Raw genomic sequence first — 23,523 nt, forward strand, 5'->3', positions numbered from 1 at the left:
TATATAAGGATATTATGCAAACATTAAAAGTCATGTTCTTGAAGAATTAATCTGGGCAAATGCTCACAATATAATGATACATGAAACAAAGCAGGAGAGAAAACCATACAGATAGGATGGGCTTTATTTTATAAAGAAAATGTTTTATCAATTCATTTGAAGAAGTCTGGAAGGAAATAACCTGAGAGTTAATCTGAGAGGATTCTGGGTGATTTTTTGTTTCAATTTACACTTTTCTGTTTCTTCCAAATCTTCTATACATTTTTGGGGGAAATAAAAGCCATTAGAAATATATGCAGTGCGTGTGTGCAGGTGGGGGAGTAGCCCAGGATGAAAAACAGAGGCTCCTAACCAGCCTGCAGGCAGTCAGGGAAGGCTTCCTGTTGGAGGTAATGCCTGTGCTGTGTCCCAGGATGACTAAGCTTTATCCAACGGAGGGAGGATTCGAGTTCTAGGCTGGGGAACAGGTATGTGCACAGGCACAGAGGCAAGAGAGATCCTGGCCTCTTCTGGAAACTCTTAGTCACTGGCTAGGTGAGGGGACAACAGGGAGACACTGGGGGTGGGCAGAGGTCTGACCAGGGAAGACCCAGAAGACCAGGCTGAGGAGCTGACACTTTGCCCTAGGAACAAAGTGAAGCATTGACAGGTCCTAAGCAGGTGGGTGACAGGATCTAAGCTCTGTTTTATTGTCATGTACACAGAATGGTGAGGGGATGGGGCATGGAAGATAGAGAGAGGCCAGATGTGGAACCTGGGCCAAGGGGGCAGCGGTGGGGAGGCTGCTGCATGTCCGGAGGAGGGAGGGTTTGGCCTGGGCTGGGCAGTGGTGGCCAAGAGAGGAGGGGCCCCTGGAAGCAGTGATTAGGAGGAGATTGGACAGGACTTGTGATTAATTGAAGAGTAGCGGCAGAGTGCGGGAGGGGGCCTCTGCTGCTGACAGTGACTATAGCATGCTCAGAGATTTCGATCGCAGTTTTAGGAGTGGCTTCCTCCTCCATTTCCCCTAGATAGACAGATCTGGGCTTCTATGATATCAGGCTGCAGATGGTGGGAGAAGTTGGCTTTGGTCCCGCCACCACACCCAGCCTGACCTCTGACTCACCCTGAGCACCCTGCACCTTCGTCACCTCTGCACTGCCAGCCCTGGAAGGTGGGGCGGGCAACGACAAGGGAAGTCCACAGGAAGGTGAGGAAGTCCCCGGCAAGGTCCCTCCCTCAGGACACAGGCACACACTGTCACACATGGGGACACACATCCTCAGAGAGAGAGCACAGCCACCCACGGGGCTCTGAGAGTCAAGTCACAGGCACTGATGTACACCCAGGGACACAGCCTGACAGGAGCTATAAGATACGGGACTGTCACACACACAGTCACCACCCCACAGTTACACAGCCTCTGACACTGCCAACCCCAGCCTGGGTCTCACATACAGGCCATTGTGCTCAGCCAGAGTCCCCAAGGTCCTCCCTCCTGCCCTGCCCCCCCCCACCCTCCTCCAGGAGGACAGGGCAGAGGGCTGGCTGGCAGAGAGGCCAACACAGGGGGCTGGCACAGGGACCCGCAGCTCAACGGGGCAGCCCAGCCAGGAGGGAGGCCTCTGAGAAGATGTTGCCAAGGCAACAGGCTCCTGCAGAACCAACCAGAGGCTGAGATTCTCGGCTCTTATTTTTAGAAGTTGGGCCTGGGCTGGTTGGGCCGGTCAGGGGCCAGGCTCCCCCGGGCACGCCCAGGGCATAGACACCAGCTGAACACCCTAAGGGGTTCTGGTGGGCAGCATCCATGCGGCGGCTTCTTCCACACACTCCCAGCCTCCTTCCTGGGGGTCATGCCCCAGGTGGGATCTTGCATTTCCTCTGTCTTCAAATACAGCCAGGGGCCTACCAGCAGCACCCACCACCCACCAGGGCCCAGGCCAGGGACACAGCCTGTTCGCCCTCTGCACTGCAGCCTCTGAGTGTCTGTGCTTTGACTGATGGCATCAGGGGAAGGGGAGCTTGGCCAGGCCTGTAGGGTGGTGTTGCGAGGCTTACGTGTCATTGTCAGTGTAAGTGTATATGTGTGTATTGCAGGGGCTGCTCTCACTCTCAACTGTGTGTGTGTGTGTGCATGTGTGTGTGCATGTGTGTGTGTGTGAATTCCCTCTTCTATGGGGCAAAACAGAGGGTCTCCCTCTGGCTCAGCTCCACTCACCACCCCCTGCTAACTTCCACCCCTGCCTGGATTTCTTTAAAGTGAGGGGAGGGGGCAGAGATCTCAAGCTGCTGCACAAACCTTGGTGGCCCCCCTTGTCCAGCCCCTTTCTGTGTCTGAGCAGGCTTCTGAGGGGGTAGAAAAGTGGTGGCCAGGAGGGGGAGGGGCCGGGCAGGCCCAGCCCGACAGAGCCCGGGAGAGGGGTACTGGGGAAGCTGGGGTGAACTGACTTTAAGGTGACTCCTCCAGCTGCCAGGGATTTCTCTGTTAATCTGGGACGGCTCTGTTTGCATCTCATTTCCCTATATTTGCATAACAAGGGCCTGGCTGGCACCAGAGATCGAAATTCCTGGCCTGGTAAATTGTGTGGAAAAGCCTCTGGAGGCCCAGCAGGAATCCTGGGGAAGCAGAGGCAGGGGTTGGCTGTGTTGATGGGGAAGGTCCCCATCCAATCCCAGGAGCCTCCACTTCTTCCCCAATCCCTGGTCAGGAGGGATGGGAATGTTGGCGGAAACGGAGAGGGAGGGGTGACATATCGCTAACAGAGTAAATTTCTAATGTTCTCATCACCAAAAAAAGTTAAATATTTGAGAAGCAAGATATGCTGATTAGCTTAATTTAATCATTCCACAGTATATTAAAAACTCATAACACCACTTTGTACGCCACAAATAAATACAACCATAACTGGTCAATTTACAGTAAGAAAACAATTTGAGTCATCCTCAACAGACCCTGACACCCAGCATGGAGCTGGGGTGCGTACCCATTGGTGGAAATGGCCTGAACTTGGTAAGGTCAGAGTTGGGATGAGGAAGTAAACCTCAGCCCCCACCAGTCTCGGGAGAGGGCCTCTCTGGCAGGAATGACTGGGATATCTGGGACCTGCCACTTACTGTCCTCAGGACTTTCAGACCTGGGCAAACAAGGTCCATGCCCTGGGGTCCCACTTTAGATGACACCCTTTGGCCCTCTTCTGCATGGGGGTGAGGAATTCAAAGGTTCAGGGTCCACCCGGAGCTCCAGTCCCCTTCTAGGCCATATTCCAACCCACAACCCTGGAATTCCCTGCCCAAGGAGGCCTAAGCCAGCAACCAGGGTCTATAGAGCCACTTTCCCATGCGCATCCTTCCTCCTCAAGCCCAAAGGGTGGCTGTTTGCCAGGAGTGTGGACCAAGCAGGGACTGGAGTGTTGGGGTGCCCACAGGCATGCATACAAGGGCCCTTATACTGCAGGATGGAGCCCAAGGTAGGATGAGAAGAGGGGTGGGCAGAGGGCTGGGGACCTCCTTTTGTGTTGTTGCCCTAGGCTCTTTAAACACTTGGGGTGGCTCTGACAAGCTGTTTGACCTTGGGCAAGTTACTTAACCTTCCTGTGCCCCCCAGTAGGGTTAATAATAGTACTTGCCTCTCAGAGTTGTTATGAGGATGAACTGAGTTAATTCATGTAAAGCAATTTGAACAGTGCCTGGCACAGAGTACCAGTGCGTAAGCGTTAGCTATTATTATCCATTATCCTAGGATTTGGCTTTTTTTTTCTCTCCAGCTGCAGAAGCCCCTTCTCTTTCATTTAAGAGACTGAGCAAGAAGCAGGGGAAGGGGATCCCCTCCACTTCCTCTTCCTCCTCCCTCACAGCCCAGGCCCCTTTTCTCCTTTCCCAGCTCCTGCACCCCCAGGCCAGGGGTGCCAGGAGGACAGCCAGGTCATTGGACTGAATGTCATGATTTGTTTAAAGTCTTTATTGGCTGAATGACTGAATGAGCAAGTGAATAAATGAAAAACAAGGACTGAGTGAATAAAAGTCAAACAGAAGGCTGGACGGACTGATGGAAGAAGAGACTGACAGACAGACTATTTGGCTTTGGGGCCCTCAGATCTGTTTCCCTGAACATTACTGTTTTCTGCCTGTTTTGATTAGATGGTGGGAGGCAGATAGGGGAGGCAGGCTCTCTGCAAGGTCAGCTCTGGCCTGGTGAGTGGCTCACCCTGCAGAAGGGGCCCCGTGCCTGTGGCATTAGAGGGAGAATGCCCACATTCAACCAAGTCCTTCCGTGTCCTGTAGATGTCTGACTGTGAATGAGAGACCTTGGGACAGGCTCTATCCTGGCCTAGGACAGCGGGGGCTGAGGGGAGAAGCTGATGAGCCTCATTACTTCCTTATTTACACCCCGGCCTGCTTCTGGCGGAGCCAGGCCTCAGTGCCCGCCTGTCAGCCAGCGGGTTAGCGGTGATGGAGAGCTCCCTTGGGGCCCGTCAGCCTCCACCATCTGGCCAGACTGGGGAAGGTGGGGGGACCTGTCGCAGGATGCCCCTCTGGGCCCCCCGGCTTGGCACTCGGCTCATCTCAGAGAGTGATGGACGAGTGGGCATGTGGGGGTACAGCTGTGTGGGCCTTCGTGTGTGTGGCCAGCCAGTGCACACAGTGGCTAGGTCGGGGTATGACAATAAGCAGCAATTTGATGTGTTCGTATTCACGACTGGCCATGTTTGTGTGTCTGCGTGACTGTATTCTGTGCATGACAGTGTACGCCCCAGAACGTGAGCAAAGTGCATGGGTCTCACGTCTGGGGGTTTTCCAAGTGAAGCTCAGGGTGGAGACAAGGGTGGGGAAGGCTTGAGCCCAGTGGGGACTGGAGCTGTGACTTTAAGAGGAAGGTGTTCAGTGAATTCCTGGCTCAGCTTTCAAGCAGGAGAAATTAACCTCCATGTCTATCTCTTGAAAGGGGCTGGAAGTCCCTGTGAGGGAAGCCAAGTCAGCCTGAGAGCTTCCCTGCCTGTCCTTGAGCCCCATTCCGGTGGTGCGCGGTGGGGAGACAACTGCTTTCAGGCACCATCCCAGGCTTCCCAGGCAAGCGTCCCTCCCCGGCCCCAGCACAGAAACAGGATACGTGTAAAGCCACTCGGAAGTACAGGCACACAATTACCCAGACATGGACACTAGCACAGCATGATTACATGTGATCCAGTCACCCACAAGTGTAGTCACAGATCTTCTGGGCACAGCACACATACATATACCCAGGCATCACGACAGACACTCACCTCATGCAGCCACACAAACGTATAGACACATGCATGTTTACACACAGGAATGTGTCCATACATGGGTGAAACACATTCTTGTAAAGATGCACATGCTTACAGTCACATGCATGCAGACACACTTGCATGTTTTCACACACATTCTGTCACTCCTGTGTCCCCTCCCACCCTCCAGTTCTCTCTCAGTCCAATTCTCTCCAGTTCACGCCAGTTCTCTCTCAGTCCAGTGCCCTGCTGCTGCCCTCACCCACTATGGACAATCCTCTGAAGGGCATCACAGGAGGGTTGTATGCACATGTGACCCTATGAGTAGAAAGCTGTGTGTGTGTACACATCTAAGTTTGTATATGTGAATGTCACTGGTAGTCTGTGTGGCTCTAGCTCTGTGAAAGTGTATCTTTGTGACACTGTGGGTATTTTTCTGTGTATCTCTGTATATGCTTCTGGAAGGCCCTATGTGTGCTGTGTGTACTCGACTGTGTGAATGTGAGTATGTGAGACAGTGGGGAATTTTTATATCTTTGTGACTGCATTCTGTGGGCCACCTCTCTGATTATGTCTGCATGTGTTTATCTCTGTGTGCATTTGCATATCTGTGCCTGTGTACATGCCTCTGCGGTCCAGGATCCACAGTCTGGCTCAGTGGACACCCCTGCCAACAGAGGCTGTGGCCTGGGGTGGGGCCAGGCAGGACTGAACTGAATACCCTGGCCGTTGACAGTTGTATTTACAGAGCTCCGAGTAGGACGTAATTGCTTCTATTAATCTTTCTCCGGTTGTTAATTGCTCACTTATTGGGTTGTGTATTATGCCGACTGTTGCTCTTAATTCGCCTCCATAGCTGCAGGTGTTTGCTGCCTTATTAACTGTTAATCGGCACGGCTAGGGATGGAGACTTAATTGGCCCCCAGAGTGGGACACAGGCGGGCCAGCCGGGCACTGCCAGGCTCACAGCCTGTCCCTGGAACCCTCACCTGTGGAGCACAGGTGGCTGGCCCACGGCCATCCACCAGTAGACAGCAGTTTTGCATACAGCAGTCAGAGTGACAACTGCAGAGTATGGCCCCATACAGTCCTATCTCCTCCAGGAAACCACTCAATCCCTTGGAACCCGGTTCTTATACCCCTGTCCATCACCAACAATCTTCCTCCACCTAGGATAGGAGCCAACCCCAGTTTTTAAATGAACAAGAGCCTCTAGGAGTTCTGCTGCTCCTATCCAGCACACTTTAGGGGTCCCTTTCGGCTTCTGCTTGCACAGCGCAAAGAACAGGGAACTCCCTCCACAGCACTGTTACCATAGCTGCAGCAACGAGAGGGTTCTCCATACTGAGCTGATTTCTTACCCCCCACACAAGTTGCAACAGAGGAGTCCTTACTGCCTACAACAGGGAAACTCAGGCTCAGAAATGGCAAGGGGGTGGCCCCAGGGTTCCCCAGTCCTCTCTGGTAAAGGTACAGACATGTGGCTCTCCAAGCAGTTTCTGCTCTCAGTCTCCCTTCCACCCCAGTCCTGCTCCATCCCAAACACCTCAGTCCTGGAAGGTACTTCCTCAGCCACCACCTGCTCCGCCCTGGTCTTCGGGCCTCCCAAGCTCAGCTGTCACGGCTGCAGCCGTCTCAGGCTCTAGGCCTTTGGAACAAGAAAGCAAGTTTTCTGGAAACCAGTGGGCTCCCTGAGAGAGACAAGGCTGTAAGGGGGAGGCGGGAGGAGGGTCCACGCTCACCAACCTGACCTCCAGCTTCCGAGGAGGACAAATAGGGAAACCAATAGTCCTCATCCTGTGCGTCAAATCCAGTCTGCCCTGACATCTGGAAGTTCTTCTGGTGTCTAGTTGGCATGTCTTAAGCGGCAGTGGAAGTTGATTTGCTTTGGTTGGGTTCTGAGAAGAGTTAGGCTCCAGGGAAGGAGGAAGGGAGTACCACTGAGTGCCTACTATTAAGGAATGAGACCACTACTACTCCTGCCGCCCTCCTCCCCCCAACTTTGCCCAGTTCACAAGACAGGAGGAAAGAGAGAAAGCAAAAAGTTGGAAAAAACCAAAAGTAAGATAAATAGCCAGACAACCTTGGCACCACCACCCAGCCCTAGGAGTTAAAAAAAAGTAATAGTAATAACATCAACCCCTGACCTAAACTACTTGTGTTATCCGTAAATTCCAGATGCTGTACGAAAAAAGCATTATAAAACTTTCTGTTCTGTTAGCTGATGCATGTAGCCCCCAGTCACGTTTCCCATGCTTGCTTGATTTATCACGACCCTTTCACATGGACCCCTTAAAGTTGTAAGCCTTTAAAAAGGTCAAGAATTTCTTTTTCGGGCAGCTCGGCTTTTAAGATGCGAATCTGTGGACGCTCCCAGCAGAATAAACCATTTCCTTCTGTAATCCGGTGTCTGAGGAGTTTTGTCTGCGGCTCGTCCTGCTACACTATATGCCAGAAAGCAGCAATTGGTGTGTGTAAAAGTGGCATCCCGTTTAACCCTCCCGGAACCTGGTAAGTTAGGGATTAGTATCCCTGTTTACAGAGAAAAAAACTGAGCCACAGAGAGGGCAACGAAACGTGTGCAAGGCCACACAGCCAGAAAAGGGCAGAACTGGAGTGCCAACAAGGTCTGGCATTGCTTGGGAAGCTGAGTGTCTTCAGTCAGGGATATCTGGATGGATTCATGCTAAGGGTTCAATAAGGGGACCTGGGGAAAGGGAACTGATGGTCACTATCACAGCTCACTCATCCACCCCACCTATGAGAACACGGACAGGCGAAACACGCATGCGCAGCCCACGTGCCCATCAGACGGGATAAGGAAGCAGTAAAGAGAACCGTCCAGGGATAGTTGCCCCAACAAGTTCCGGCCCCGCCTCTATGTTAATGACATGCAGATATATGTAAATTTGTACAAGCAACCGCTCAAACCTTTGGGAGCAATGGGGTGACACAGGAGCAGTTGCTATGGAAATCCAAAAGCGATACCCGCTCTGCGCCCCCACCCCACAACAGGCAGGCGCACAGACACGTGCACAAAGACGCAGCGTTCTTCACTCCGGAGCCAAGAGGCTCACGGAGTGACAGTGTGTGTGAACCGGAAGGACCCTCAGAAACTGCGTCCAGCTGGGGGAAGCTGAGGCCCGAAGAAAGTCACCGGGAGAGCAGCGTCGCGATCCCTGGTAGCCTGAGGCGCCTTCCACTAAAACCCAGGGCGCAAGGTGTCCGTTCTGGGTCCGGGGCGATTCCAGCTCCGGCCTAGCAACGAGACCCGCCCAGCGTTGCATAGCAACGTCCCTGGAGCCTAGCAACCACCAGCCACGCCCCCTAGCAACGTCATGCCTAATCCTCGCTCCAGGCCTTTGCCAAGACAGAGAGGCAAGGGCCTCGTGGACTGGGGCCAAAAGGTGGCGAGGGTGGGGGAGGGTGTCATGTTTAGCAGGCTGCAGGATTGCAGGGCCCACCTACAGCCCTTCCACGGGCGAGCTGTTACAGAGCCGCGTTATCACCCCCATTTACAGAGGGGAAAACTGAAGCCCCCAAAGGACATCCCTGCCCAGAGTACAGAGCTCGCTCTTCCCTGCGTGCTCCAGGAGAGCGGCTCTGGCAGCTCTCTGGAGGAAGCCCTGGGCCTGGAGGGGAGGTGGTGCACAGTCGTTTCCCTCCGTACCAACTGCATTAGGAAAACCACCCAAACTGTGGGCTCAAAACGGAGCTGTAGGTTTGCATAGTAATTTGCGTCATTTGCATATAGTGCGGAGGCTGCGGCACTCCCAGGCCATTCCGAACCGGAAAAGTTCCCGAAGGAGCCCCGCTTCCTCCCCCGGTTCAACTGTCCAGCCCCCTCTCCCTGCCCCTCACCCGCACCGCACCCGCCCCCGCATCCCATGCCGCCCCCGCTTCCAACTGCTTCTGCTGAGTTCCCGCACCTCGCCCCACCCCCAGCTTTGACTCCGGTCCTGCCAGCCCCGACCTCCATCCCAAGGCCGAGGGCCCCCTCTGCTGTCTTCCGCCGGTAGGGCAGCCGCAGAGCTCATGGGGCAGAGAAGAGGGGCTCCCCCAACCCAACATCGCCCCACCCCTCCCAGTCCGGCAGGGTCCAGGGAGAGGCCTGTACATGGGTGGACGTTGCGAAGGGGTGGGCAAGGAGGGAGTTAGGGCCCTTCTGGGCCCGGGGCGAAGGGTGGGGTTCTAGAGGTTCTCTCCTGGAAGCCAGGCCCCTTTCCCCACGCTGGGTTGGTTTGGCCCTGGCAGCTGGTTCCCCCATCAGTCCGCAGACTCAGTTCTCACGACGTACACCCCACATGAGACACTTGACAGTTACAGCTGCTGTTAGAAGATTATTCTAGCCCCAAGGCAAGGCAGCACCATCCAACCCTAATAGCAGTCTCCAACCCCACCCTGAATGCCCACCACCAAGGCTAAGACCTTTGACATTTTCTAATACCAGTCTCTGGGATCTGGCAAGAGATACAGAGAGGAGTCACTCAATCTGGATCTCCTGACTTCCTCAACAGAGACCTACACACAGGCAGGCCATGAAACTCACACGGATACTCACGCATGCTTGCAGGCACACCCATGCACAGAGATCCCCCAGAAGCACATAGACACAGAGACTCGGAGGGAATAGGGTGGAGGTATGTACTGTCCTTCCCCATCTAGTCAAAGGAAAAAGATCTTAGTATTAACTGAAAAATTTAAAAACCACTGCAACTTGCTCTTTTTTTCTCTCTAGCAATCTCTTGATGTCTGTGATCCTCCAAAAGGCTCTGTCCATTTCTCTCTCCACCCCCAACCTTGGTCCTACTGTCTTTCCCACCACTTCCTCTTCCTTCCAGTTCAGAATACTTGCAAAATGCCTCCAGAAACTACCGTGGCAATAGCTGTGCCCTGGGGCACAGTGATGGTTCAGGACCTCAGATCAGCAATGAGCAAGGCTGCACATTTGTGCACAAGACACTCACTGACACATCCACCCAACCATCGGACCAGGACCAGGGGCTCTCCTGACCAGCTAGCAGATGCAATCCCAATTTTGCCAAATTCTTTATTGAACAAAAAAATCAACAGCGAACACTGTCAAACAAGAAGCTCAAACAGGGCAGGTGGGTAGAGCTAACCATCCTCTCCTTGCAGCCCCGTCTCTCTCTGGAACCGGCTTCAACACTAGTGAGGGCATCAAAAGGAGGGTCAGGCCTTTCTAGGGAAGGGACACTCAGAGCCAGCTTCATCTGTAATCCCCAAAGAGGAGTCAGGGGGTGGGCCAGGGGGCTCTGGAGCTGCAAGGGGGCTGGACAGACACTGCAGAGGGCAGGAAATGGAGCTCTTGTCCTGGGGGCACAGTAAGGCTTGGAGCTGGTGACTCATAGTCACCAGGGATTCGAGGTGCCGGAGCAGGGCTTGGTGGGGACAGGAGTCCCTGTGGAGGTGCTGGCCACGGCCAAAGCCATGACCAGCTGGTGCTACTGAATAGGGATGCTGGGACTGGCGCAAGTCTGGTTCTGGGGGCCACTGCCCTCGCCCAGGACCCTGCCAGGTTTCAGGCTCTGGCCAGAGCCTCCCCCTGCCTCTGGGGGGCCTCTGCCAAGCACAGATTCCCCTTGGAGCTATACTGCCCCTGCCCTGGCTCTGCTGCCAGGCACCTCCTGGGGGAGGGGTGCCCTTCAGGGGCACACTCGGCCTCCTGTCATCTGGCTGGTAGTATCTCTTCTCCACCTTACTGTTGAAGGAGACCATCTTTTGAACCTTCCCCAGCCAGAGGCTGGACCCTACTGTGTCTGGAAGCCCTTCCTTGGGGAGCAGCACAGCCAGCAACAGACTTGAGTGAGTGACCTCCAGACCTGGGAAAAGAAGAGGGGAGACAGGAAGAGCCCAAAGGCCTGTGAGGGAGAACTGTGTTCAGCTTAGCTGCAGCAGATCTGGAGGCTAGATCCCAGGAAGGGCTTCTCCGCAGTGAGATGGGGCCCATGAGATGCTGGGAAAAGTAAGTGGGAAGATGGGACTGTCTTGGAAGATTTGAGCTCTGTAGGATTAAGGCTCATCCGGCTGAGGCTGGGATATGGATGGTTTGACCTGAAGACTCTACAGACTCAAAGTCTACCTCATTGTCTCAGGACATGGAGCATCGAGAGGCCAAGCGCTTTGCTCAGGAGTGGGTAAAGCCCCACCGCCACCCTCGCTGCTTTCCGGAGCCACACCGTGGAGGGTGTCTGTGCACAGAGGCCGAGCTTGGTCCCCCCGCGGCTGTGGTGAAACCTCTCTCCCTCCTCTCTGAGGTGACAGTTACAGTCAAGTGTGTGTAGGTCCTGCCTCTGTCCTGCTGCCTGGGTGTCCCAGGAGTTTCTCTGCAAGGGTGCCTACCTTGAGAGGCAGTGTGGTGTGGTGGTTAGGGGCCAGGTTTCTGAAGTCATGTTGCTTGGGAGTGAAGCCCAGTTCTGCTACTGACTGGCTGTGTGACTTTCGACAAGTCACTTGCCTTCTTCCTCCCTCAGTTTCTCCGTCTATGAGATGGAGAGTCTAGTCTAATAGTACCATTCTCATAGAGTGATTTTGAGACTACAAGAATTCGTCTAGGTAAAGCTTTTAGAACAATGGCTGGCACGCAGTTCATGATATCCAAGCATCAGCTATTGCTGTCATTGTTCTCACATTTGCCTGGCTGGGTAAGGAGTTCCCTTCTGAGATGTGCCTGCCTCTGCTGGGTGACTGTGTCAACCGTGCCTGGTCTGGTCACCAAGTGAGCAGAGGCAGGGTCTGGTATGGGGACTGGGCACTCACCTGGGCCCCCCAGAGGGCGCAGCCTGGTGGGCAGGGGCTGGAAGGCAGGCAAGGGCAGCAGGACCATCCCCATGTGCTCCACAGAGGCCAGGCCGTGGCGCTGCCTGTCATTGAGGTATGAGTAGAGCAGGCGGCAGTTCTGGGTGTCCCGGGCCCCATGTGGGCACAGTCTGATCACGCAGACGTCCTGAGGTGGCAGGAGGAGAGCAGCTGTAAGCGCAGTCATCCTCTGCTCCTGCCAACACCCCTGGGCTCCCTGAAACCTGAGAACCCCGTAAGAAAGTATGTCCCCATCTTCCAGAGGAGGAAACAGAGGGACCTGCCCAGGGTCACACAGTGAGTCTGCAGTCACTCTGGGAACTAGAGCCAGATATCCAAGCCAGGCCTCTGCTCTGGAAATGGAGAGGGAGGGGGCACAAGGGTGGGAGTAAGGTGCTAGGAAAAGAAGGGATGCTCAAGAGTGGGCAGTTACCTTGGCCTCGGCTGGGCAGATGCTGGCCAGAAGGTCCCAGACAGTGTTGGAGGGGATGCAGCCTGCCGAGCGGATCACGGTGGGCAGAGCCTGGGGGCAGGAAGGATGGCCAGTCAGCCCCCCAGCTTCCCACCACTCGGGGTGGACGCATTCCCAGCCACCTGGAAGGTTGCAGCCTGTGGCAAAGATGGGCAGGCAGTATTCCAGTACCCTCAGTGGCTGCCCAGAAAGCTCTAATTGCCCCATGGAGGTCTGCAGCCTCTCCTGGCTAATCTACAACTTCTCCGAAGCCCCTCCCTCCCTCCTCTATCCTCTGCCCTCATCCAACACTTTAGCTGATCATTAAGTCACTCAACGATCACTCTTAAAACCCTCCTTTGGGCCCTTCTTGCTATGTGCTTTGGGTGACAAGGAATCTTTCGCCCTGTTTGTCTCTGTAGGAATGGGACCAACATCTCATTTACTCCCATGCCTCGCACAGGGCCAGGCACAGAGAGGAGTGTCCATGACTTGTTTTAGAATGTGTGAGGGGGAGGGGAGGAGAGGGGAGGGGAGGGGAGGGGAGAGGAAAGGAAAACAAAAGAGAGAGGCTGCCTAGGCTGGTCAGTGTGTAAGGGAGTCCCTGGCGAGGAGGGCAGGTGCACCTGGACGAGCCGACAGCTGTGTCCCGAGACCAGCTGGGCCCTGGCCCGGAACCGCTTGATGGAGAACATGTCCAGAACACCTTCCCAGGGTGGCATGCAGGGCAGGGCCTTTGTGGGTGCAGCAGACACCTGGAGCCCAGATGGAGGGACCCTAGAGGGAGGGATAGAAGACAGAGCAGGCCATGAGGACTTCCCCAGCACTGTGGGGACTGGAACATTGGCCCAAGCTTGGTCTTGTGCAGGGGGCAGCCAGGAGGCTGGGACGATTAGTTCCATTGCACAGATGGGGAAAGTGAGGCTCCCAAGGGAGGGAAGACTTGCCTAAGGCCACACAGAAAAAGCCAGTGCTATGTCTGTTGCCCCAGCTGGTGGCCTCCCGCTCAGCCCTGCTGGGTTATCCACCTCCCTGCTCCCAACCCCACACCTGTCCTGTGGTTCTGTGGGAGGCATCTCCCTGGCTTTGGGCATCTCTGGAGCAGGCATAGGAGTTTGGCTTAGGGCTTTCTGGAAGATATTGTCCCCGCAGCTCTTGGCGGCTTTGGAGGAGCCTAGCAGCTCATTCGAGGACTCCTGGTCTACAAATAGCAGAGGCAGGAGCTGAAACAAGGGCAGCAGCGGCACTGAAGCCAGTCCAGGGCTTTAGAGCCAGGGTTGAACCAGGTGCTTTTCTAGGTGACCTGGGGCACAGGCACCCCCGCTCTGCCACCCTCTCCCCAGGCCACAAATCCCTGTTGCTGCTGAACTGCATGCTCAGCCCCAGCCTGGCCGCCACCCCTGCACCCCTCCCGTGTCCCCTCCCACCCATGCAGATGCAGCAGTTGGGGTCTAGGAAGTGGTGGTCATGCTGCCCCGTGGTGTCCTCTGATGCGATGGGCAGGGCCTGTGGGCTGCAGTCCATGAACACCTGCGGTCCCTGGGAGGCAGAAGACAGAGGGGTAGGCTGAGAAGGTGGCTGGGGACGCCAGGAGCCCTCCATGGGTAGAGGGCCCCAGGATATGGTTTATTTTTCTCAATAATAAATGTTGTTTTATTACCAAAATACTGTGAACTCATAAAGAAAATTTGGAAAACACCAAAACTTGAAAATTAAAAAGAAAATCCCTTCTTGTCCCACCACTCAGAGACCACTGTTGGTATTTCTTTTGTGATTGTTTTTTGTTTGTTTGTTTTTTTGGTTTTTGGTTTTTTGTTGTTGTTGTTTGTTTTTTGAGACGGAGTCTCGCTCTGCTGCCCGGGCTGGAGTGCAGTAGCTCAATCTCGGCTCACTGCAACCTCCGCCTCCCAGGTTCAAGCGATTCTTCTGCCTCAGCCTCCTGAGTAGCTGGGACTATAGGCGTGCACCACTACGCCCAGCTAATTTTTGTATTTTTAGTAGAGACAGGGTTTCACTATGTTGGTTGGCTAAGATGGTCTTGATCTCTTGACCTCATGATCCGCCTGTCTCGGCCTCCCCAAGTGCTGGGACTACAGGCGTGAGCTACCGCACCCTGCCCTTTATAATCTTTTTCTATACACGGGGCTTGGGGGTCCTTTTCCTAAAATAGCTGGGATAAAATATTCAACTTAGTGTTCTCTTTTTGTCCACTAATAATAGCAGAGGCGTTTGTCACGTCATATAGTCCCCATAGACACTGCTGTGATGGGGTGAGACTGGAGTGGACACCTCACCTCTGTTGCTATGCATTTGGGTCATTTCCAGGTTTTTACTATTACTAAATAGCAGTGAGGACATTTTTGTGCAGAAAGTAGTTTCCTAAACTTTAAATTATGTCCTTAGGATAAGATTTCAGAAGCAGATGACAGAATCAGGGATAAGGAACATTTTAAAGACTCTTGACGTCTATTGCCAAATCACTTTTTTTCCTCATACTAGAAATAGCTTTAAACATAAAACAATCATTGCTTTAGGATGGTTTAAGAAGATTTTGAAACTCTACTCTTATCAACCACCTCCAGAACAGTCTCAAAGCACAGGCTTTGGAGTCAGACAGGATGGGTTCAAATCTCAGCTTCCCCACCACACATATGTGACCTTGTGTAAATGGCGTCAGGTTCCGCACCCCAGAAATGGCCAGGGAATAGCACCGATCTCCTAGGCCATTGTGAGATGTAAATGAGACACTGCTTGTAAAGGGGCACATAGCAGGTGTTCAATAAACAGTAAAGATTGTTATCATGTGTTATTTTCCCCTCCCCTCCCCTCCCACCTCCTCTCTCTCTTCCTCTCTGGGGCTATCTAGGTTTTTCTCCTATATTGCCTTCAGTTTGTTCAGGGAATACAAACTGATTTAGACTGGGGAGCAGCCACACCCCTTGGGGCTCCTCTTGGCACAGGTAGAAGTTCTCCCAATCGTTGGCCTGAATATTAGTGGTAGGAGTGGGGAGCAGGGATTTCTGTCTGTTCACTGTCACTTCCCCAGTGCCTAGAACCGTGCCTGGCACCTGGTAGGTGCCCATAAATGTACTGACTGACTGAATATAGTTCAAGGGACCTGCCCTGCACCCCTCTCCTGAACACGCAGCTAATGAGACCCAGGTGAACATCTGACGCACACAACACTCAACTACAGCCAGAGTGGCCTTCTGAGAACGACCGAAGGGAGCCAAGGGAAAGTTCTAATCAACTGCAGGAGTCTGAGATGATGGCTTCACGGATTCTGGGGCTGCTGAGTCACCATGTCAGGCTATGTGCAAGCCGGGGCCAAGGGGGAGGAAGGAGCAGGACGGACGTAAGGATGGAGCAGACCCTCGGCGCCAAGACCCCTAGACTCTTGTCACTCCTGTTGACTTTCCAGGTCTGAGGACAAGTTCCAGGAGGCCCTCTGGATGGACTGCCAGGGCACCTGGTGGTTCCCTGCCTGGAGCATCCCTGAACCAATCCACTGAATACAGAGGGTCTTCATTCCTTCCATCTGAAAAAGTCACTGCCTGGAACAGCGCAGCCTGCTGCTTCCCAGCAGAGATCTGGGCAGAATGCCTGAGGTTGGAGATGACTATGATGATGGGACTTAATACCACTCATGTGGGGACCTTGGGGTAAGGCCAAAAGGAGGAGGACCGACAGTGACAAGGCACTGGCAGGCCTGTGCCAGCAGCACTGTCCCACCCCATGTTCCCCTATGCATTAAGGATCGCGGTCCCTATTTTATCACAAACAAAGTGGGCCTCAGAGCAGTCAGGTGACATGCCCAAGGCCACACCGCTGGTGAGGCGAGGCGTGGGACCCCCAGGCATGGGCTCTGCCAGCACCAGGTCACGCTCCAACTTACCACCAGATCCTCCAGGGTCAGCGTCTGGTCCACGTCCCGCTGGATCTCCACTTCGCCCTTGTGGGTCATTTTGGAGGCTGGAAGTCTACACGGCTCCTTCTGTTGCTGCTCAATGATATTCAGGCCCTGAAGAGGCGGAGCAGCCCAAGCTGAGCCCAATTAGGGGACCTCTGGCCATCAAAAGCCCAAGTGCTCACTTTCCTCCCTTGAGGCCGCTCTCTTGTGAGGGGCCTCACAATTCTACTTCCGTCAACACTTCTACTTCCGTCATACCCTTCCCCTGGGAAGCCCTCCACCCTTAGCGCTACCTCTCCATATTCCACTGATTCACCCTTCAAGTCCTGCCTCCTCCAGGAAGCCTTCCTAGATTTTGCTTTCACCCCAGGTCAATTCAACCTCTGACTGTACCTCATCCTCTTCTGGGAAGGGTGTGGTGTTGCTGAAAGAGTGCAGGCTCTGGAGTTCCCACTGGGCCATTAATAAAATTCATAAGATGGTATGGCCTGGGGCAAGCACTTAGCTGCTCTAAGCCTCAGTTTATCTGTTCTGTAGGAATCTAATTAAAAGCACTATATTAAACAACATATATAGAGTGCTTAGCCTGGAACATGGCTCATAGTAAATGCTAGTTGTGAGTCTTACTGTTGATCAATGTCACTCTACCTGCAATGCTTCCCGAAAACCTGTCTCTCCTTTTCTAACAACCCCTGGAGGACAGGGGGTCTGCTCCTCTCTGGGGGGATCAGCCTCGTGGGCATGAGATCTGTGCAATCACTCAGGGCCCTGCACTTAGGAGGCCCACGCTTGGTTTAGCACTCTGTTGTCACCTTGAAATTCTCAGCAGTTGTTGAACAAAGGGCCCCACATTTTCATTCTGCACTGGCTCCCGCAAATTACAAAGGCGGTCCTGATCCCTGACCCCCACAGAGCCTGGACAGAAGCTCAGCCTCTAGTGGACAGATTCACCTGATGGACTCTGGTTACTCATTCTAATCAGTTCGGTGTCTTCCAGTGCAGGGGCTGGAGTGCCTCGCCCCATCCCAGTGGCCTCAGCCCCTAAATCAGTCCCTTCTTCTCTCAGTGGGCCACCAACAAATATGAGGTGAGCATTCTCCAAAGCCCGCTCAGTGCCACAGCTTCCCTGTCCCAGAGCAGACCCCAGGCAGGGAGAGACCCACGGTCACAGGGTACATGGGGACACAGCTGTGAATCCTGGGGGCTATGGGGCCCCTCCCTCAACCTGGGGTACCAGGAAGACCTCCAGTCTTTTCCAGGGCATCTGAAGCTGGGATAGGAAGAGAGGTACCTCAGGACTCCAGACTCCAGGTCTCACCACAGTCCTCCCCCAGCCCCCGACCCCACAGTCCAGCTCCATTGAAAACCAAGTGTGTCACATCTCTACCAAGCTCTCCATCCCCAGTCCCTTTCATTTCCACCCCTTCTCCTGTTTCTCTTGTGGGGAGGGTCTCTCTGACTCCCTGTCTGCCTTCTCCGTTTCCTTTTCTGTCTTTCTGAATTCCTCCTCCCTCGTTCCCTGTCTCTGTCTCTCCCTCTTCCAACCTCAGGCCACCCACACTGCCCCCACATCCCCTCACCCATCCTGACTGGGCTCAGCACTCACCCTTTTCTCCTCCTGGTCCCGCCAGCGGGCCAGCTCCTGGGGGGCCAGCTGCATCGAGCTCATCCGTACCAGGTCGTAGTGGGTGACATCTCCATGAACCACTTTGAGAAACAAGTCCTGTGGGGGTAGGGGGCAAGGCTGCACCATACCCTGAAAGAGCTCCCCCACTCCAGCATCCTGCAGGGGCTCTGAGATTCAGAGAGGGGACCCGGCCCAGCCCAAAGCCCTGCTCACCAGGTTCCTGGGGTCCCTCAGGTTGAACAGCAGGCTGCGGTACTTGGTCTTGTACCGGCCGTTGGTGCCTTGCGTCAGGTCCCAGAGGGCTGCCTCGATGCCAGCAGCGATGCCCTTCACCACCTCCTCACTCAGCACCGAGTCTGGGAGCTCCCGAAGGCTGTAGAGGCCAGGGCAGGGCGGGGGGGCACTGAGCCCAGGAGGCTCTCCAGGCACTTAATCCCAGAGGGAGGCAAATGGGTGGGCAGCAGGGTCTGGGCCAACTTGTTCCTGTCATGGGTGTTTCCCTGCAGGAACCTACTTATTCTCATCCCTACTCTGTGAGGAGGAAATAGGATCATTCGCCTTTTACAGATGGGGTTACTGGGGCTCAGAGAAAATAAGGGGCTTACTCACAGCCGTGTAATTAGTGGCAAAAGCAAGATTTGAAACCCGATTGTCTGACTCGCCAGTTCATGACCCATCTCTGGCCCACGGGATGCATGGAGGGGAGGAAGCTGGGATCAGGTCAGAGTAAGGAAGGAGTCAGGGGGAGGGAACGGAGCCCTGGCCCTCGGTGTCATCTGTCATTGACTTGCTATGTGGACTTTGCAAAGTCTGACCCCCTCTGGGCCTTGGTCTCTCCATCAGCAAATGAGAGCTCTGGGCTCAGATCTCTGAGCCGCTCCCAGCACAGCCTCTCACTGTGTGAAAGTATTTGCTGCGGGTGATATTGACGTGGATGGACCTGAGCCGAGGCTGAGAACTGCAGCAGCTGAGTGGGGAAGCACAGCCTTAAAGCCAGAGAGACTCAGCTTCAAATTTCAGCTCTCCACTGGCTCTTTGTGTGGGCAAGAGACCTGGCACAGCTACCAAACAGGGTTAGCCAGACACCCAGAAGCCCTTAGAACGTGGCAGGGCCCTGGAGATGGGGGCATGTGAGGGTGGCCCTTGGGATGTCAGGGGAGTGGGGAGCAAGGTCTCACCGAGTCCACAGCACCTCCTGCATGGAACGGACAACAGTGCCCCGCACCCCGATATACAGGGATGGCTTCTCCTGTTGGAGCTGAGCTGTGGGGAGAGAGTGTCACAAGCTCCCAGGGGTGCCCAGGGGGAAGGGGAGGGGGCTGACTCAAGACTGACGGGCTTAGGCAGACTGGAGAGGGGTCCCACCCTCGAAGACCTAGACCTCTCCCTCTATCCATCTGGGAGCCAAGACCAGGCAGCCAGTGGCCCCCACCCCTTTGGGGAGGAGCTACAGGCTGATGGGATGTGGGGAGAGAAGAGTCGTAGCAGGGGCTGGGGCCAGGAGCTGGGCCCTTATCCTCCCCAGACCCCAACAGTCTCTGGAAGCCAGGGGCCAGCAGAGGAGGCTCCCTCCAGGGCCCTTCACCTGAGTCCTCTGCCCGCTCCAGCAGAGGCTCCTCTTCAGCCTCCATTGGGCCACTCTGTGGGGGAGGTGTGAGGAATTGAGGCTGTGCTGGTGGGCCCAGCCTTCCAGCCCAGGGGACACTGCTTCCTCTAGTCACCTCCCCACTCCCACATCCTCCCTGACCCATGCTCCAATGAAGGAGGCACGTGGCCAGGGCAGAAGCACTCACCTGGGGACACGCAGGGTCTGAGGTGGGGTCGCCAAGGGCCAGGGAACCGCTTCTTGGAGGGTAGAAGGGGTGAGAGAGGCCACCAGGGTCCCCTGCTGTGCCTCCTGGAGGAGGCTGGAAAACCTTGGGGCAGGGAGCAGACAAGCTAGTTAGCTGGAAATGGAGGCCAGGGACTGTTCCCTCCCCAGATGCACTGGAGGCCCAGCCCCTCCCTCCGCCAGTCCACCCTGAATTCAGAGCTGCAGAAGGAAGTACACATGGAGCCCAGGCCAGCCATGCAGGCTGGGGCCTAACCCTGCCTCTGGCTATTCTGAATGACCGCAAGCAAGTGGCACCCTCTGTCTAAGCCTCAGGGACATCTCTGTGAATCAGGTGTGAAGGTGCCTCTCCCAGCAGGATTAAATGGCATCGCTCGTTCTGTACCTGGCACCCAGCGGGGCCCTGCACCATGGGCCTCTTCTTTCTTCTGAGCCTCTGGGCAGGTGAGGGTGAGCTGACCTCCATCAGGTCCTCCAGAACCTCCAGCTTTGGCGGCAGCTGCCCCGCTGCCTGGCCGTGGCTGACGGCCCCCAGGAGCTGGATCACTGGCCCGGAACCCAGCTACGAGGGAGATCGCACTTCAGAAGCAAGCAGGGCCAGCCACTGTCCCCGCCTTCAGAGTGCTCGCCTCACCTGTAATTGTAATCTCCCACTGGACTATAAGCTCCCTGAGGATAGAGAATACGCCTGTCTTGGTTCCCCCTGAATTCCCAATGCTTGGAAAAGGCCTGGCACATAGTGTTCAGTGAATGTTTGCGACCTGGCTAGCCTCTGTCCCAAGAAAGGAGCCTGTCTCCATCCCCATCCTTTCTCAACTTCCCCCTTAACCCCCAGTCACATTCACAGTTAGCTGGACTCTGTGCCAGGACCCTCTCACCCTCCTTCTGACCACAGATGCATCTCATCAGAAGGGACACGCCTTGTTCTGACTCCACCTCCTCCTGTTCAAAGCTCTGTCGTGACCCTTTCAGGGGTCACTGACTTGTCTGCCTCTCCCTTGAAGCAGCCAAATGTAGTCATCTGTAAGGCTTACACTCTGTAAGGCTGCTGATCACTCCTCTATTGCTGATTAAAGAAATCCTTTCATGACCATTTCAAGGTGCACAGATTTTGTTCTTCTAATGAACTATGGAGTCTATCCTGCTCCCCTTTTTGCTATGGCTGCCAGGAAGCTCAGTGTTAACTTTGAGCCTGGCAGGTGTACCTTTCCAGGATTGGTAGAGAGTAAGGTGTTATTGTAACAAGATCCCCCTTCTCCTTCCTCTTTTCTTGCTTTCTTTAGGCTTTTAGCCCATTTTAAGTGTGTTTCAATTCTTTTCACTTATTGCAAACCATAGGGGATTGTTTTAAAAGTAGGTGAGTCTGAAGACTAATAATCCTTGAATGAATGATCATGAAATGGTCAGGTTCCAAGGTCTGCAGGAAATTAAAAGTCTAAGATCCAACATTACAACATTATAGAGGGAGGGGAGCACTAGGATCCACTGGGGCAGGGCAGGCTGGGTGGGGGTAGGATCTCCACATCCACTGTGGAGGAGCCCTGCCACTCCACCCCACCTGAGGAAACGGAGGAAGAAAAGCAGTAATAAAACGTAAAAACCTACGTAACACACAAGCTTCACTCCATGGGGTATTTTCACTTCCTCCTTGGAGAGAAAGAGGATGCAGAGATTAGAATCCATAGGACCCAGCCACCCCATGGCAGGGAATTCACAAAAAGAAGACATTCTTGTTGAAAGGGTATGTGTTCAGTGTTCACTGAGTTGTACTTATAGCAAAAAAGTTGTCCATCAAAGGGAAAATGGTTAATTAAAAAAAGTCCATCAGGCTGGGTGTGGTGGCTCACGCATGTAATCCCAGCACTTTGGGAGGCCGAGGTGGGTGGATCACCTGAGATCAGGAGTTCAAGACCATCCTGGCCAACATGGTGAAACCCCATCTCTACTAAAAATACAAAAATTAGCCAAGTATGGTGGCAGGCACCTGTAATCCCAGCTACTCGGGAGGCTGAGGCAGAATCACTTGAACCCAGGAGGCGGAGGTTGCAGTGAGCCAAGATTGCACCACTGCACTCCAGCCTAAGCAACAGAGTGAGACTCCGTCTCAAAAAGAAAAGAAAAAAAAAAAGGCCCATCAAAGGGAAATGGTTAATAAATGGTGACACTTCACACTACAAATTCTATGTGGCTTATAAAGGGTAAGGAAGTCATCATAAAAATTACCACTTGCTGAGGGCTTGTGAAGTATCTGACCCCACAGGAAGCACATCATTCATGCTATTAAGGTCTCAGAACGACACCATGAGGTATATACTATTTGTATCCCCATTTTACAGATGAAGAAACTGAGGCTCCGAGAGGATGTGAAAAGTCCTATAGCTGCTAAGCTACAGAGCTAGTATTAGAACCTAGCTCTGTCTGACTCCAAAGCCCAAGCACTTAGCTGTGGGACTATGTGGAGACATGGAAAGATTCATGGAAAGATGTCATGAAGTATTATTGGGAGAAAAAGAAAAAATAGGTTACAGAACAATATCTGTTGCATAAACCCATTGATGTACATCTATATCTATAGATACATAATAGAGGTTATCTCTGGGGAATGAAATTCCAGGGAGACTTTGACTTTCTACTTGTAGACACTTGGGTATTCATGTTATTCAAAACGAGCATGTATTTCTTTTACAACCAGAAACCTATTTTTTATTAAAAACAAGTTAAGAACAATACGTGTGGTATGCCATCATTTGCGTTACAGGCAGAATGAATTTTAAAATTTGTATTTGCTTGAATACGCATAAAATATCACAGGAAGTATCTGCAAAAACCTATATAACCCAGGCTGCCAGTAGGGAAGCGACTGGGTGCCGGGAAAGATGAGTTTCACTTTTTTTGTGTTTTTGAACCATGGAAATGAATCAGCCTTTCAAAAAAGTAAATTGAGAAAGAGGGAGAAAAAACAAAGAAAACAGGGGTGTGTGAAGAAGAGCAACAGGAAAAATATCAGGACCAGCCCTTCACAGTTCAAAGCCTTCTGGCTGGCCCGTCTCAGGGGTCCTAACGTCCACGTTGTGAGGCTCCAAAACAACAGGCAGGAGAATGAGGCGAGCGAAGGGTTATCAGACCAGAATACAAACTACGTATGTATAGTAAGTTTGAAGAAATAAAAGGAGGACACGAACACATGAGTGAAGGACAAAAAAAACTACAAAAAACAACCAGGCAGATTTGATCAGGAACCAAACACAACTTCTGGGAATGAAAAATGTAACAATCCTAATTAAAATTTAAAAACTCAATATATAGGTTTACTAGCATATTAGATGCAGCTGAAACAAATTAGCTAACTGGACAACACATTTAAATAAATTATCCAGAATCTTCACACAGACACTGTGAAGCACTAAAAGACACATCACGCCTGTAATCTCAGCACTTTGGGAGGCCGAGACAGGAGGATTGCTTGAGGCCAGAAGTTCGACAGCAGCCTGGGAAACATAGCGAGACCGTCTCTACAAAAACAAGAAAAAAAAAAAAACAGCCAGGCGTGGTGTTGTGTACCTGTAGTCCCAACTACTCAGGGGGCTGAGATGGCAACATTGTTTGAACCCTAGAAGTCAAGGCTGCAGTGAGCAGTGATCACAGCACTGCACTCTAGTC

At 53.4% G+C, this 23,523-nt stretch overlaps 1 protein-coding gene across 3 annotated transcripts in view; it reads right to left on the bottom strand.

Moving 5' to 3' along the window:
- Positions 1–10,257: 10,257 nt before the first annotated feature.
- Positions 10,258–23,523, bottom strand: part of SPOCD1 (SPOC domain containing 1) — a 28,352-nt gene continuing 15,086 nt past the window's right edge. The window contains exons 3-16 of one of the 3 annotated variants that reach the window (XM_003891490.5): positions 21,469–21,510; positions 20,249–20,425; positions 19,826–19,948; positions 19,618–19,672; positions 19,211–19,295; positions 18,246–18,405; positions 18,012–18,128; positions 16,391–16,516; positions 13,923–14,034; positions 13,546–13,696; positions 13,122–13,272; positions 12,478–12,567; positions 12,006–12,192; positions 10,258–11,068 (exon numbers count right to left, since the gene is read on the bottom strand). In XM_003891490.5, the coding sequence (XP_003891539.3) occupies positions 10,419–11,068; positions 12,006–12,192; positions 12,478–12,567; positions 13,122–13,272; positions 13,546–13,696; positions 13,923–14,034; positions 16,391–16,516; positions 18,012–18,128; positions 18,246–18,405; positions 19,211–19,295; positions 19,618–19,672; positions 19,826–19,948; positions 20,249–20,425; positions 21,469–21,510 (2,226 nt within the window). In that variant the 3' untranslated portion in view covers positions 10,258–10,418. Of the gene's footprint in view, positions 11,108–12,005; positions 12,193–12,477; positions 12,568–13,121; positions 13,273–13,545; positions 13,697–13,922; positions 14,035–16,390; positions 16,517–18,011; positions 18,129–18,245; positions 18,406–19,210; positions 19,296–19,617; positions 19,673–19,825; positions 19,949–20,248; positions 20,426–21,468; positions 21,511–23,523 lie in introns of all 3 variants that reach the window. The other 2 variants (XM_021938788.2, XM_021938786.2) reach the window with 2 other exon arrangements.

The sequence above is a fragment of the Papio anubis genome, chromosome 1, assembly GCF_008728515.1.
Source record: "Papio anubis isolate 15944 chromosome 1, Panubis1.0, whole genome shotgun sequence".
In the NCBI taxonomy this organism is placed as follows: domain Eukaryota; kingdom Metazoa; phylum Chordata; class Mammalia; order Primates; family Cercopithecidae; genus Papio; species Papio anubis.